Raw genomic sequence first — 15,537 nt, 5'->3', positions numbered from 1 at the left:
AGACCACATTCCCTGTTTTGCGCCCTTACCGTCATCTATCCCACCCTCCCCTCCCTCTTTGTGAGCCTGGTGATCTGAACCCCCCTAACATCTTGCTGTGTCCTCACAGTCTAATAAGGCTGTAATCCACACAAGCTGTCAGTTGATACAAGCATCCTTAAAAGGACAAAAGCCAGAAAACAAGGGGGGAAAGTGGACAGCTAAAAATAAAGCCTCAGCTGTCAGGGTGAAAATTTGATGAGGGTTTTGATGAAATTATATCAGTGTGGCTATAAAGCCTTCTCCACACAGCATGATGACACAAGGAGAAGGCAAATAACAGCATGTTACTGTATGAAAAAAAAACTCAACTTGACTGTTTGTTAATTTTATTTTGTTCCTCTTTGTCAGTTCATCTGTGTTTGGCATATACGGTTATGATTTTGCAGTCCTTTCAGTGGTTATAAATACTTCTAACTGGCATTCAGACTATGTCCTGCATTTTAGGCAGTGGTTGTAATCAGTAGCAAGTTACTGCAGTTATTTTCCTCTTTGTGTTTGTATTGTTTTTCTTTTCCGGGGAATCTCAAAGAGGGGCCAGTGGGCCAGCGGCAGCCTTGAAAATATTTTGTGTGGCCCCTGGCGTGAAATGCCTGCATTATATTTTAATTATGTGTGGTCTTTTCAATACGTTCATTTCCAATATCCTACATTTTATAAACCACTTGACTGTTGTATCAACCCCGTAACAAGCATCTGTCAGGTTAGGACTGACAACTTGTAGAAAGCTACTGGTTGCATGGTGACTTGTGGCACAAAGTGAGTGTCACAGTTATTATTTCTGTCAATTCTATCAATGCTTGTGCTGTTGGTTAAAATGAATGATTTTAACTTATAAGTTTAATGTGGAAAATAGATGCAAAAGTCACCATGGAAAAATGTTGTATGGCTGAGGAAAAAAAGGAGATTTCAGGAAAAATAGATAAAAAAAATAGACCTCAAGGGACAGTTTAAGGGATCTGCCTTGCTTTAAATTATAACTCCATTATGACCCCAATCACAAATCCTATGACAAGTTCATGGGTTTTCCTGTGTGGTTCTGAATTATAAATTCAGTCATCAACACTTCAGGAACCACAGGTCTACTCTCTTTACATACATAGGTCCTTATGGATCTCAGGCTTTGCCCCATAATGTTGCATTCAGATCAACAAAAGCTTTGTGTCAAAAAAACTGCAGCATTTTATGAGACATCACGGGTGCCAATGCAGAGGGTTCCAGGAAAAAAATAAAAGCGAACCTGGCTGAACATTTTCTGCAGTGCAATATCAAGGTAAAACGTTGGATGGTCGATTATAGATGTGCAAACACACATTGAAGGAAGAACACCTGAACAGTGCAGTAATATGCTAAGTGGACTATTAAACAATCAAGGTGACGAGACCTTTTAAAAAACACTACGCAGTGTCCTGGCACCTGATAAGCCTTCAGACTTATGGATGTGTTTCTCAAACTGGACTTCATGAAGCATAAACCTTTGTTGACTGACTGATGCAAGTAACAACATAGCGCACCAAATGCAGCCTCTTGTTCATTGCTAAAGTGTTAGCTTCAGTCCCCTGCTGCTAAAGTCTCTCTGACTGGTGAGTACTGATAAGAACCAAAATCCCTGGCACTACTCTCAAATACATTCCATCTTCACATTGGTTTTATGTTGACATGGAGCTTTTGCTAAACTAACATAATGAACTCTGTCTCACAGGTCTTTTGGACTGGAAAATCCATTCTACAATTTATTGCTGCTCGGAAAAGACTAGACTAGGCATTTACTGGCCATAAGACTGACCACGGTGTCTTAAATTCCCACCAACTAAGTAATGAAGGAGAAGATATGAGAAACACAGTATCTCCCTTGACAGATAGAGAATGGATAATATCCTGCTCAGTCTGTGTTCCTCCTCTGTGTTGTCTTAAGCAAAGAAAACTGCTCAAAGAAAGCAGAAGCTGGACTACACCAAGCATGAATGACATCAGTGCAAAAGGATAAGCCAACACTGGTAACATCAGTACCTCATATCTTTCACAGTCAAAATTAAAAGTGTTTGAAATATAGGGGGACAAAGAAAAATAGGATTTTGTTACGTGTTACAGTATCTCAATAAATTAAAAAATCTTCCTCTGAGGCCTGAAAGACTCAGTCAGCTTACTTACATCTCTGGCTTTGCCATAGAAGGCTTCTTGAGACGCTGCCTCCAAAGACCCAATGTAGAACATTGGGTGGGTCTCTCCATACCTGCAGGACACAGGAACAGTACATGAAGACAGTGTTACATGCCAGCCCTCTTTGATTTCAAAGTCCTCTGAATCAGCATGAGAAGCACCAGACGCTGCGCTCACCTTGAAGAAAATTCAGCAGTAAAGTGCAGTAAGGCATCAGCTTCGTTCTCACTATTTTCTGGCACTGTAAGGGGACGAAAGTAATTTTAAGGTCAAATTTTGGAGGTGCATTTCATATTTAATACAATACCTTTGGCAAAAATTAAAGGAATAGTTCGGATTATTTGATGTACTTTGATAGTTAGTGTATTATAGGTGATGCCAGTTGGCACATCTCCAGTGTGGAGAAGCAGGGATCAAATATTATTGACTGTACATACTCATAGGCGATTTCCGACAGGTAGAGGAGCCCATTCCAAACATCTCTGAATCGTCCACACCAAACTCTGACGCATCCTCAAAATCATCCCCTTCGCTGTCGCTGACCATATGGACATCTGCACACTGTAAACACAAATCATTCATTAACTGCCTGACTTATTTCACCAGAAGTAATTAACAGAAGCATTTCGTTACCATACTTTATGAGCTAGCATGTATACACAGTGCCCAGAGAGAAATTAATCCAGAGCACAAACCCTTAGAGAAATACTGTGTGTATATATACCTCTTCTGTGGGCTCCTGGGAATTGGCTGGTGAGGACCGTCGACAAACACTGAGGCGATGGCAAGGATAGCTGATGCCAGAGACAGCTAGCGTCATCTAAAAACAGAAAGCATAACAAAAGAGTGATTAAGTCAACTTTAATGAGTGAATATGGGCAGAAGTGTTGACGAAATATAAACTTTCTTCAATCATGATGCCTGATGCTATTCTACAATCCTGTGGTTTAGACTGCAGACTGGAGTCTATTGTCAGTGATTAGCCGCTAGGGTCGACATTATACACTCCTCTCCTCTTTATTGCGCTGCACGTTGTGCTGTTTTTCTCTATGGAGGCCCAGTGTGATAAAATGAAAAAAAAAAATGATTTAGTACCTTAATATGCATCTTTTTACAGAACATATGATGCAGAAAATTATGATTGGTGTGATTTAGAAATTGTGTGACTAAATATTACTTATGTTCAGCTATTTATTAAATTTTTATTTATGCTTTATTTTCTCAGTGTTCCTTGTTAGAAGCACACAGCCAAAAAAAGTCCAAGGCAAACAACAATACATACAAAACGCACCTAAAACTGTTTTGCTATGTTGCAAGCCACATTTCAGGCAGAACAATAAAGACTAATACTTTTGACAACCTTAGACTATAGCATATGATGAGATACTTCCCGACTTTCAAACACAGCCCTGCTCATCTCACTAATCAGAGGAGAACTTGATGAGGTTTCTGTACACCTGCAGTAGTGGTTAGTGTGATGGTGGTTTGTAGTAAAAGAACACCTGACTAATGAGCTACCAAATCCAAAGCCAGGACTGAAAATGTCAGCGTTCAGCAGGGACTCATTACAGCTGGTGTCTCCTGGCTTAAACCTCGAGGGACATCAACAATACAGGAGAGGTGGGTGCAGGATGTGGTGTGAAACTAAAGACACCTCGCCTTTAAAAAGTGGTTGCAATCAAACAATCAAACCATGACTCATAGCCTGGATGTACTGACAGGCCTGTCATGATAATTACATTATCAACTGTTTGAGGTTAGCAAAAATGATCGAGGTCTTGTCCACATAATTAATGACATGGCCCTTTGTGTTTACATGTGTGTTTATTTATATTTACAAGGATGCCAATAACATTTTAGCCAAAATGATGGTTTTTATGAGACCTTTTTTTCAGCCCCTAAAAGCTGAATGAACAGGAAAAAAACAAAACAAAACAAGAAGCTGATGAGATATGTTTTGCTGTCATTTCTGGTCATTTCCTCTTGTCATCTGCTGTGTCACCACAGTAGAAAACGTGTTAAACGAGTCGTTTTTACCAAAGACAACTGCATAATTCCAGCCAGAAATTTTGTACAAGTAAATACAAATGGACTTGCTCTAGTGTGGGAAAATTTGGGGGTTAATTAATTTTTCCACATTCTGAACATTCTCAAAAATTTAAAGTTCTGTGGTCATAAAATGACAACAATATTGTTTTCATATCAAGGTTTGTAGTAGGCAACTGGACGTGATAGAGTTCTTGAAGACGCAATGATTTCTGGTACAATCTATTATCCATTAATACTATGTATCGACACTTGTCACAGTATATTCACTTAAGTATCAATTAGTTAGGAGGAAAGCAGAAAACCCAGATGCAAAAACTTTTCTGGGAGAGTGAACTTCTAAACAACAGGGCAGAGGCAGGGCAGGCAGGCTGGGTGTGATAAGAGGCAGAGAAGCTGCTCGTCCCCTGCAGAGGTCCTGTGATCTGCTCCATTGTCAGGTGCTAAGACACACAAAGAGCAGCTGGACATGGTTGAATCAGGAGACGATTACATGCAACGCCATTTGAGTCTGAAAAGGACTACACAGACCGCAGGGAGTTTCTTTTAAAAGAGAGGTTCCTCATGCTGGCCTCAGCTTCTATAGCAGAGAGAACAGTGTAACCACTGGACCTTGTCAGCAACATGGACTTACTAGTGAGTACTGCTGTGTACCTGCCACTGATAAGAACTAAACTATCTGATGTCCATTATTTTCCATGTTTTCACACCAGCTTATCTTTTTCAATGTTAGAAAAGTGAGTTAGCTGCAGCCAAAATATTTGCACAAAAAAACATTTGGACAGTTGTGGCTGAGTCACATGAGTAGGTGCAACTAGTGTTGGGCAATATGGTATACAATCAGATTATATAAAGAGATAATATAAATTGAACTTAACATTTATATCATACAATCTATCTCCTTAATATATTGGGTATATAAGACTATTTTGTCCAATGTGTCAAATCACTGAGCAGGACTGCTTTACGGTAACATTCAAATTTTATATGATTTTTTGATTAATCTTAATTAATCTGATTTAACCAAAAACAGACATTCCGGGCTGTTTTTTTTATATTCATGTACAGTTTCTTTATTGATTTTGTACAACCTCAAGTCCAAAAAAGTTGGGACATTGTGTAAAATGTAAATAAAAAAAAAATACAATGACTTGAGAAAACTTTTTGACCTATCGTCAACTGAATACAAAGACATTTAATTTTCAGACTGATAAACTAAATTGGTTTTTTGTAAATATACACTTACGGTTAATTTTGTGCCTGCAACATGTTCCAGAACAGTTGGGACGCATGTTTACCACTATGTTCATGTTCATCACCACCTTTCTTTTAAAAACTCTCAGTTAGCGTTTGGGAAGTGAGGACACTAACTACTGGAGTTCTGAAAGCAAATTTTTTTCCCATTCTTGCTTGATATACAATTTCTGCTGTTCAACAGTCCAGGGTCCTCACTGTCGTATTTTGCGTGTCATAATGCGCCACACATTTTCAATGGACTTTTGGACTGTGGACAGGCCAGTCTAGTGTCTGAACTCTTTGACTAAGCCACGCTGTTGTTACACATGCAGAATGTGTCTTGGCATTGTCTTGCTGAAATAAGCAGGAGCGTCTCTGTAAAAGAAGTCTGGATGGCAACATTTGTTGCTCCTAAACCTGTATGCACCTTTCAGCACCAATGGGTCCTTCACAGATGTACAAGTTATCCATTAGCTCACCCATAACATCAGACATACTGGCTTTTGAAGAAATGCGAAAGTGGATGGTCCATAGAAAAGGGGGAAACATGAGCAGAACTGTAAATGAGTGGGCTTGAATGAAATACTGGAAGTGAACTTGTGTTATCCTCCAAAGCTGAGGAAACTGTTCACAAAAGTCAGTTATGTGGAAGTGGTTTGGATCAGCTTGTGCCCAATAAGTCGGGAAACACAACAAATGTTTTCCATCACCTGAACAGGTACCACCCAGTGACCACAAAGAGTATGAAAATGCAGACCCATGTTGGTCTGCCTGCAAGTTTTTAGTGTTATTTATTTGTGTTATTTAGTCTTATTTCGCTGTTGGTATTTTTTCAGGCTTTGGTCATTATCAGGACAAGCTTGAAACTGGCAGCATAATGAAATTATATATTGTCGTAAATACTGATGTTGATCAATACGGATAAAAATCTTTTTCTTTTCTGTCCTTCTGTGATGCTTTTATTCAAACTGCCCACACCTGGGTGCAACCAACCATATTCTTTATCCCTTGGATGTGGTTATTCCTACTTCATATTTGAAATTATATTAACTGTTTACATATAGATTTTTTCCTAAACTGAGATAATGAGCTCTAGCTCACTGGTCCCCATGAGAGGGACAACTATTTCACAATTTATTGCAGCCTGAAAATAAAGTTGACTGGAGATATACCAATTATAATATCGACCACTGTGTCTTAAATTCCCACCAGCTCAGTAATCAAGCAGAAGATATGAGAAACGCAGTATCCCCCCTGACAGTTGGAGAATGAATAATATCCTGATGAGTATGCCTCCTCCATGTTGTCTTAAGCAAAGAAAACTGCTCAAAAAAGCAGTGGCTAGACTGTCCTGCAATGCTGAAACTATACAAACCAAGACTGACATCACCACTAAAACGACAAACCAACAGTGAAACATATGACAAACTGGGACGGGTAGTGACGACGAGTAGATGGGTATGGATTACATGTAACGGGAATAATGTATTTAGATTACAAAAAAAATAACTGTACTCAGAACAAATTATATTCAATCAATCTGTAATTAGATTAGAGTTACAGAGTTTAAAATATGTCATTTTCTAAATTCTGAAGCTTTTTTCATGATAAACAATGTCCTGTTAACTCATGAAAGGCACATCTGACATACAGGGTTTCTTAAAAAACTGCTCTACAAAAAGAACTCTGCACAAACACATTTTACTTGAAAAATAAGTAAATAAATAAGAATATTAGTGGAACTCAAATTTTTATGCCTGCCCCTATTTTTTTGTGTAAGGTGCAATATATGAGTTTGAGGAAATCCAAAAGCAATCCATAAGTATAAAGCAATGGATTACATTACAAATTATAGAATGTAATGTAATTTGTATAACTAATTACATTTAAAAATAATCTGACCAAACGCAGTTTACAAATATATATAAAAAATATGACTTCTGTTATTCAGTGAGGCTGCAAACAGTCAGTCATAGATAGTCAGAAACAATAACAGAGGAGTGCCTGCAGATAAAAGAAGAAACAGGTTGTATTTCTTGTGTATTACCAATTAGCAGCAAGTGTACTCTTAATAAGTGTGTAAATGTCACAGCGAGGAGAGGACAGCTGAGCTGGAACACCTACGAAGAACACTTAACTGAATTGCCTCGTCTTTGCTCATGTAACTTAACTCTAACTAATTTAGTACTCTGGCCCTGTTTATTAGATTATTCTGTTATTCATATTTTTCCAGAGAACTTTACAAAGTAATGGATAAAAAAGGAAGGGAAGTTAGCAATTTGTTAAACGAAAAAAAAACAAAAAACAACAACAACAGTGAAGATGCCAGACCTGAGAGCTGAATAAGCACTGAGAGAGTTGTAGGTATTGAACCAGACAAAGACATAAAGACATACAGGGTTGGAGCCTTAAGGATGTGAAGGCATGGCCCCAAGTCTATTCGGCCTATTCCCCAATCGAGTGGCAATCAAACGTGAGAATCTTAACAGCGGCTGCCGAGAGGATCCCCATAAACCCTTTTACCCCGACTATTCACAATGAGAGGCTTTCGTCTGAGGGCCTAATAAGTGTATAAATAAAGTTGATCACTTCCCCTGTCAAAGACAGCCTGGAGGGTTTTGGGCTGACATGGATGCAAGGAGGGGAGGTGAAAAGGGAAAAAAATGAGTTGAGTGCCTCTCAATCCTCTTCCTCGCTTTGACCCGATGGCTTCTCCTGATGTTGAGGTACACAAGTGCAGCTTGGCGGCTCAGTGGTAAAACGTGGAAACAAGGCTGAAGCGCCGCAGGGCACGGGGGGTGGGAGGACGAGGTTAACCCCCCCAAATGACCCTCTCCCACATCTCCACACAAAGGAACTGGCTCCTCTTTTTTGGATTCTTTTAATTAACACTTGCATTGAGGCTCTAAGCATTCAGGGGCCGATACAGGGAAAGAATTTTCTCTCTCCCTTTACCCCCCCTCCCTCCTTTCCCTCCCCTCTTCAACCCTTTCTTCCCTTCTCTACCCCTTCTTTCTCTTCCTTTCTCTCCCTTCATTCTTTCTGTGTTTCATTTTTTCTTTTCTAGTGTAGGCAGTGTTTGGATTAGGTGTCTGGCTGTGAGTGTGAGATAATTACTACTGACAGCTGCACTGACGGCAACCACAGTACCACCTTACACCACTTTCTCTTTGATGGAGCAAGGAAAGAACAGCGACGCAGCTAAAGGAGAACAGACAGTAAAGTGGATCGAGATGGACAGAGGAACAAGTGGGTGAGAAAGAGTGTGAAAAATTAATACTTGATAGGAGGAAGGAAGGAGGGGGGTTAGGACAGGCCAAGTTTGCCCCACCCTCAACACCTGTTGGTTTCCTCAGTTCAGGCTCCTTTAAGCCTTGCTGTAGAAGAATCTATTGATTAGTATCTGCACACTGTGTGTAATGTATGTAAACACACATACAGTCCGCACTGGAAGAAGTACTCAGATCATTTATTTGAGTAAAAGGACTAATATTAAACTGCGAAAACCTTACTTAAGCAAACATCATGCAATAAAATGGTGCCTGTCAGTGTTTTATTGTAATATGATGTTCTTGGCTTTATATTAAGGCTGCATTAATGTGTATGTTCCATTCTACTGCTGTAGATCGTTAAGATTGAGTTCATTTTAATGCATCATATTCTATAAGATCATCATATGTTTGTAATGTTGCCGGCCTGTGACAATCAACTTTTCACGGTGTCAGTAAAACAGCCCAATTTTCGGCTATATGACAATGCAGCTAATCCAAGGGAGCTTTTAAATAATTTATTTTATTTAGTTTGTAGTAGGAGAATTTTCTCAACCCATAAAGAAACACTTTCTTATTAAACTTTGAAAGTGACACAACATCCTTCAGTTTATCAAAAGCATTCAAAATCAACACATTTATCACCAGACAGGAAAGGGTATGAAAAATTTTACTTTTTTTGTAATTTGTAAAATAACCAGGGGCAGAGAGATATAGTGGTCGGCTGATATTTGCCTGCCTGCTCCCTATCATCATTTTCAGCATCAGCCCCAAAACCCTTGTATCAGTCTGGCCCTGCTGGAAAGAGCAGAGATGTAGTAAAGTAAAAGTATACAGTGGCATTAAATGGATATACTCAAGGAAAGTATAAGTATTTTGAATTTGTTAATACAAATACAGAGCCAGAGGCTGTCGTAGGCATTAAAAAAATGGTGGTAGGATCAGTGGGACGCCTAATAGTTGGCGTCCTCTCTTCCATTCAGCATGGTGTTGTGTCTTTATGATCACATGCAACTGGGGAGTCTAAAAGGTGACCAAGCTAATGAGGAGTAACACGCTCCTCCTCGTCAAATAAAAACATGACCATATATTACAGTTAGAAGAGATAAGAATGAGATAGAGAGGCTAACTTGATGCTGAATGTCACCTGAAGGCAGGAAATCTCACAAGGGAGGGGGGCTCTGCCTGAGCTTACTGCTGAGCCCTGTTGCTACGGAAACCACCATACCCCCCCCACCCCACCCCAAATAAACCCCCAGTTTCATTGGACCCTATCAGGTAGAGGAGGATTCCATTAATGCCAGCTGGGAAATGGAGGGAGGTGCTGGCCTTCAAGGGAAGGCACCTCGGAGGCACCGCAGCATTAATACATTAGCAAACACCATGAAACACTGCATAAATGTCAGCAATTACTGGCTAGAAGGAAGAGTGGGTGGTGGTGAGGCTGGAAGAGATGAGGGGATGTAATAAGGATGTCCCATTGGCTGTCAATCACTCCAACAGGTGTGGAGGAAAGGCTGCCAATCAAAACAGCTCCAATGAGATGAGGCCTGTCTGGAAGCTTTCCATGCTGTATTGTTTAGACGAAAGGAATAGAAGGAGAGAAGGAGACGGAGGAAACAGCGGAACAGGCTCAATCAGCGAATTAAAAACAGCGTAGGAAGTTAATGTCCTGTTGGCCTCTCAAATCGATTGTTGCCAAGACCTCTGTCATCATCTTCAGCACTGTTCAGAACAGCTTTGCCAAAGCCGCAAGTATCAGGAGGAATTTGAAGGCAGAGCTAGATCGTGGTATTTGCAAATAATGCTGGAGTATTTGTTTTAATCTACTTGGAGTAAAATGAATTCCATCAAGTTTTAACTATAGCAGAGTCCAAAAGTGTACTTTTTTCTGATGGAGGACTTTTCCAATACTGTCAAGATTGCTGTTATGCAGTAAACGCAATGACAATTAATATTTATGCCAAAACAAACACACACAAAGAAGACTGATAGTGTGATTCCCCACATGATCCTCTACTTGGCTACTCTGGCAAATACTACAAACTGTCTTCTAATGAATCTATGAGGAAAATTGGAAAAAATAAAAAATGTACGCCAGAAGAATTGAGAGAGACACTGACTACGTTTGCATGCAGAAAATATTCTGTTTAATGCTCTTATTCTGAAAAAGATAATATTTCCTACTAAGGTGTTTACATGACCAATGACAATAAATATTCCACTTATATTCTCATTTACATGCAGCTGTGCATACTCAGATTATGAAAATTTATTTATGGCAAAATAGGATTTTTACAAAGTTTTTCCACTGGTGGTGGAATTTGTTCAACCACCATATTGAAAGGGTTGGTATTGTGATATTTGTGCATTTCCAAAAAATATCCAAGTGTTTCATAATGTTCCAACCAGAAATATGGGCTTTTCTTAGGTGCATGCATGCATGCAAGAATCCAAATAAAGTATGCTGTTTACGAGACCTGTGTCAAATGATCATATTCCCAATCATAGTGGAAAATAGTGTGCATGTAAAAGCCAGGTCAACACAATCTGTCTGGCAGAAATGAGCATCACCTTACATTGCTACTGCTTCAACTACACTCTGTGCCACTTCCTTTAACATCACCACATACAATAACACAGTGCCCTGAATAAACTGATCTGTTGTTCAGTGCTACATGAGCATTATCCATCCTGATCCAATTTCAACTGTCCATGGGGCCTTGAATAATTCAGAGCACAATAAACAATGAAACACGTTGAGTGGACAGTATCCGGGGAGGGTGACGTAACACGTAACTACTGGTTTCCCTGAAAGGTGAGAATTTCTTTTTAACAAAGTAATTTCCTACACTCTAACAATACATAAACAAACAATGCCACCACTCAAATATCTTTCTCAGAACACAAGAACAACAGGCAATTCAAAGATACGAAGATATACTCTAAACAAGTTGACCAATAATTTTTACTTCTTGTGCCTGTAAAAAATATTTTTTAATAAACATCACTTATGACTGGACAATACAGCAACCAACCTGTCTGAGAACAGAACTACCAACTCAACTGCTACGACATCCACGCTCAAGGCACCTACGGTAGGTATTGGTTTAAAAAATATTTCAATAATGTTGCCAACACAATACTGCACTTTCGATACTGATACTAAAATGACACTTTTCTTAAAAAAAAAAAAAGAAAAAGAAAGAAAAAATATCAATTTCCCTATTTCAACCATCAACATCAGCGGCATCAGTGTCTAATGTTGTGAATTTGACTTTAATAAAATACAGTGAATATCTGAAAATCAGAAAACTGACTATTTTCCCATGCCAAAAATTTTCAAAGTTTGGTGATACAGGACTGCAATGAATGATAATTTCCATTGTTGATTAATCTGTCAATTACTTTGGCATTCAATCGATAGTTGTTTGGTCTATAAAATGTTAGAAAATGGTAAAATGTTGTCAAATGTCTTGTTTTGTCCACAACCCAATAACACAAAAAAACCCCACACATTTCGTTTACTGTCAGATAAGAGTAAAGAAATCAGAAAACAATCACATTTAAGAAGCTGGAATTAATGAATTTTGACTTTCTGTGTTTAAAAAAAATTCAAAAAAACTCAAACCGATTAATCGATTGTAAAAACAGTTGGCAATTAATGTAATAGTTGACGGCTATTTGATTAATCAATCAATCATTGCAGTTCTAACAGACACAGCTCAGGTGATAGCCAGAGAGAATTGGGGTTCGATACCCAGCCTTAGACACAGTGTGCACAATAAGACAAGCACATTCGCAAACACACAAACGCAAATATGCACACACAACACGCGCAAACGCAAATGCAAACACAGTTATATCACACACTTAAAGGTGAAGCAGAGTTAAGTAGTAATCGATTCCTCTGCAAGATGGCTAGTGTGCAGAGCTAAACCTAATCTGGGGCCTCTGGCTGCCATGTTTATTGGCCCAAACCCCGGGAGATGAGACTGGGCTAATGAGCTAGACACTAACACTGGCTCCCTACCCGCCTGCTAGGCCAGCCAAGCCCTGGGCTTTCTCTGTTAATACCTTCAGACGTTTCAATAAGAGGGCTGCGGCTAGAGCAGAGGCCATTATTACACTTCTGTCTCTGTGCTTTTTAATATCTCCTCATGCAGGAAACACAGAAGCTGCAGATGCGTGTCAGCCAGGTGCCAACCGGTCCTATGATGCCACAATGAGCTGCAATCTATTCATGATCCCCGGCCACCATATCCACAGCTACCTAGAGGGGAACTAAGCTAAGGAAGCTGATCTGAGGTTCACTCATAATAGGAACAGAGATCACAAAAATATAGAAGGTAAAAGAAAAAATGAATAATTTTACTTCATCCTTAATTATCTTGACATCACACAGACTGGAAGGGGCTTGCTTAGTGCTGAAATTTACAAATTACTATACATCGCTGGTTTTAAATGATTAGGTCACATATTTATGCAAATTAAACTAAACTGTTTGGTACAGATGCCAACAAATGTGACATCACTGCAATTTTAACATGTTTTTTTCAGTGAAAATGAAAAGTGTGAATCATATTGCAATATCTGTCATGTTTTTTTTAACTATATTGTGCAACTCTATTTTGAACTAAGGAACTCAATTGTATATCATAGATTTTAGAAATATAAATTCCTGGCGGGTGAAAATTGTTCTAGATGATAACAGAAAAGAAACTGGAGGCTGAATGAATTAAATATTTCAAGGCTTTGTGGTGAAATAATATTTAACTGATCAGTGTCATACAAAGTAAGGAAACACACTTTGTCATAAGTATTGTGTATTTCAAGATATGTTGAATAATTGTTTCCATGTTCACAGAAGAATCAGCTTGCTTGCTAAGTCTACTGCAGCTGTACATAAAACATCCTGAGCAGTTTTAAAAGATGCCTGCAGTTACCTCTCTTCCTCTGTCAGTGTGAACAAGAAAGTCATAAGCTGCATGTTGTGGTTGCAAACTGGAAAAGTAAGTCATGTGGTGTCATAATGCATGAGCACAATACTGAGGTCAGTCATTGTGCAACATGTGCTCTCAGATTAGAACTGGGACTTGTATTTCTGTTGCAATCCAAGGCCGTTTACTGATCACATAACTGGATGTCTACAAAGATAATGCAAACAATGGCAAATCTGCATCATAGCAGTATGGTTTGTTTGGTGGTTACCGGCTTTACAATTGCCTGCTCTGAGCTGTAATGGAACAAAATAAAGCAAACAATCTTCTGGAGTGAAAGGATGCATAACCTTTTGTCCTTTTCCCTTTTAGGCACATTAATGATGCAAAATGTGTTTGCTTTCACTGTTAATCTTAAAAGGTTTACATCAAGTCATAAAATCAGGAGCAGTTATTGTTATAGTTTTTAAACATGAACAATGGGGGACATATCACAAAACTGCACTACTTTATAAAAATAAATAGAAATTCTATAGGGTAAGTGCTACAGTAGAGTCAGTTCTGGCATAGGGACATGTATGATAACACTTGAAAAAGAAGTGAAACAAAGTCAATAGCAATACTTCAAACCAGACAAAAAGGAAAACGTTAGCGGGGGGCTAACACAAGAATGTGTGTATACAGCTCCTTGATGTAGCATGATAAACCATCCCATACAATTAGCATGGGAACACATATGCTGTCAAAGAAGGGGTGAGACAAAAGGGGTCAGAGGTTCCTCAAGGTTCTGTATGAGGGTCGCTTCTGATCAGCTTGACTGTGTGCAGAGTGAAAGGCTGGGAAGAGCGACCCTGGGACGGGAGAGGTCAGCGGGACTCAATGATGTGAGATTTAATGTCCACAGATAGAAGACACAGGATGGGAACAGTCTTTGACATCTTAATTAGCTTTAACATCTTACTCTCATGCCTCTGACAGATGGTTTCGGGGTGGATTACAGCATGTAGAACACTTTCCACTGCAATTTGCAAGTACTGAAATAATGTTAATCAATAATCTGTGAATCATCGGCTTTAATTTCTGCTTTATTTTTAATTATCTTCAATCTAATTATCTTTAAGAGGGTTGTATTGTTGAATTGCTGAGGGTAACATATAGGCAGCATTTACAGTCCACAGAAAAGCGAAGCTCATTGTTGATTGTTTTCCTGTAGGACTTAGTTATTCTGTTATGATCATTGAATTATTGAATTATTTTTTAGACCACAAATTGTGTTTTCACTGAAAAAAATGTATGTACCAAATAAAAAATTTTCATCTAGTGAGCAAGAATTTTAGGCCAGGGCACCTCTACGGTACTTCATTATAATTTTTATAACACAGTTTTCCTTTATCAAAAAACTACATCTTTTGCAATTTGAGTATTGGAGTTGGCCATATAGCCAATACTTTCAAAATATTTCAATTAGCCCTATGTCTGGGTAACAGGTGTTACATATTTGATTTTGTTTTTGTGTGCTTGTGCTTCTTACAGAGTCATCAGATGCTGACGCGGGCCATCCCTCCCACTGTTGATGCCGGACTGGGATGTTGGTCAAGTCTGAAATGTTCCTCTTCACCTGCAAATATAAGGAAAAGATAAAATTATTACTGTACACTCAAAGTACAAAAATCAGACTGACACAACACCAATAACACAAAATTTAAATTTGGAAATAATTATAGTACAGTAAATCTCCATTAAAAATGTTTTATACTTCTTTTTACCATCCTGTCATTATTGAGTAATATAAAAAATGAAAACTGGAATATTTCCACAACTAACTTAACAGTAAATACAATGTAATA

The 15,537-nt window shown here is 38.7% G+C and overlaps 1 protein-coding gene across 1 annotated transcript in view; it reads right to left on the bottom strand.

The window, feature by feature from the left end:
- faf1 (Fas (TNFRSF6) associated factor 1) overlaps positions 1-15,537 on the bottom strand; it is an 89,097-nt gene that overhangs the window by 40,346 nt on the left and 33,214 nt on the right. The window contains exons 8-12 of the mRNA XM_084723488.1: positions 15,222-15,308; positions 2,924-3,019; positions 2,637-2,760; positions 2,377-2,440; positions 2,191-2,272 (exon numbers count right to left, since the gene is read on the bottom strand). Coding sequence (XP_084579614.1) covers positions 2,191-2,272; positions 2,377-2,440; positions 2,637-2,760; positions 2,924-3,019; positions 15,222-15,308 — 453 coding nt within the window. The remainder of the gene's footprint in view (positions 1-2,190; positions 2,273-2,376; positions 2,441-2,636; positions 2,761-2,923; positions 3,020-15,221; positions 15,309-15,537) is intronic.

Source organism: Lutjanus erythropterus, chromosome 7 (genome assembly GCF_056507025.1).
Source record: "Lutjanus erythropterus isolate fLutEry1 chromosome 7, fLutEry1.hap2, whole genome shotgun sequence".
NCBI lineage: Eukaryota > Metazoa > Chordata > Actinopteri > Lutjaniformes > Lutjanidae > Lutjanus > Lutjanus erythropterus.
This window is presented reverse-complemented; position numbering and strand designations above follow the sequence as displayed.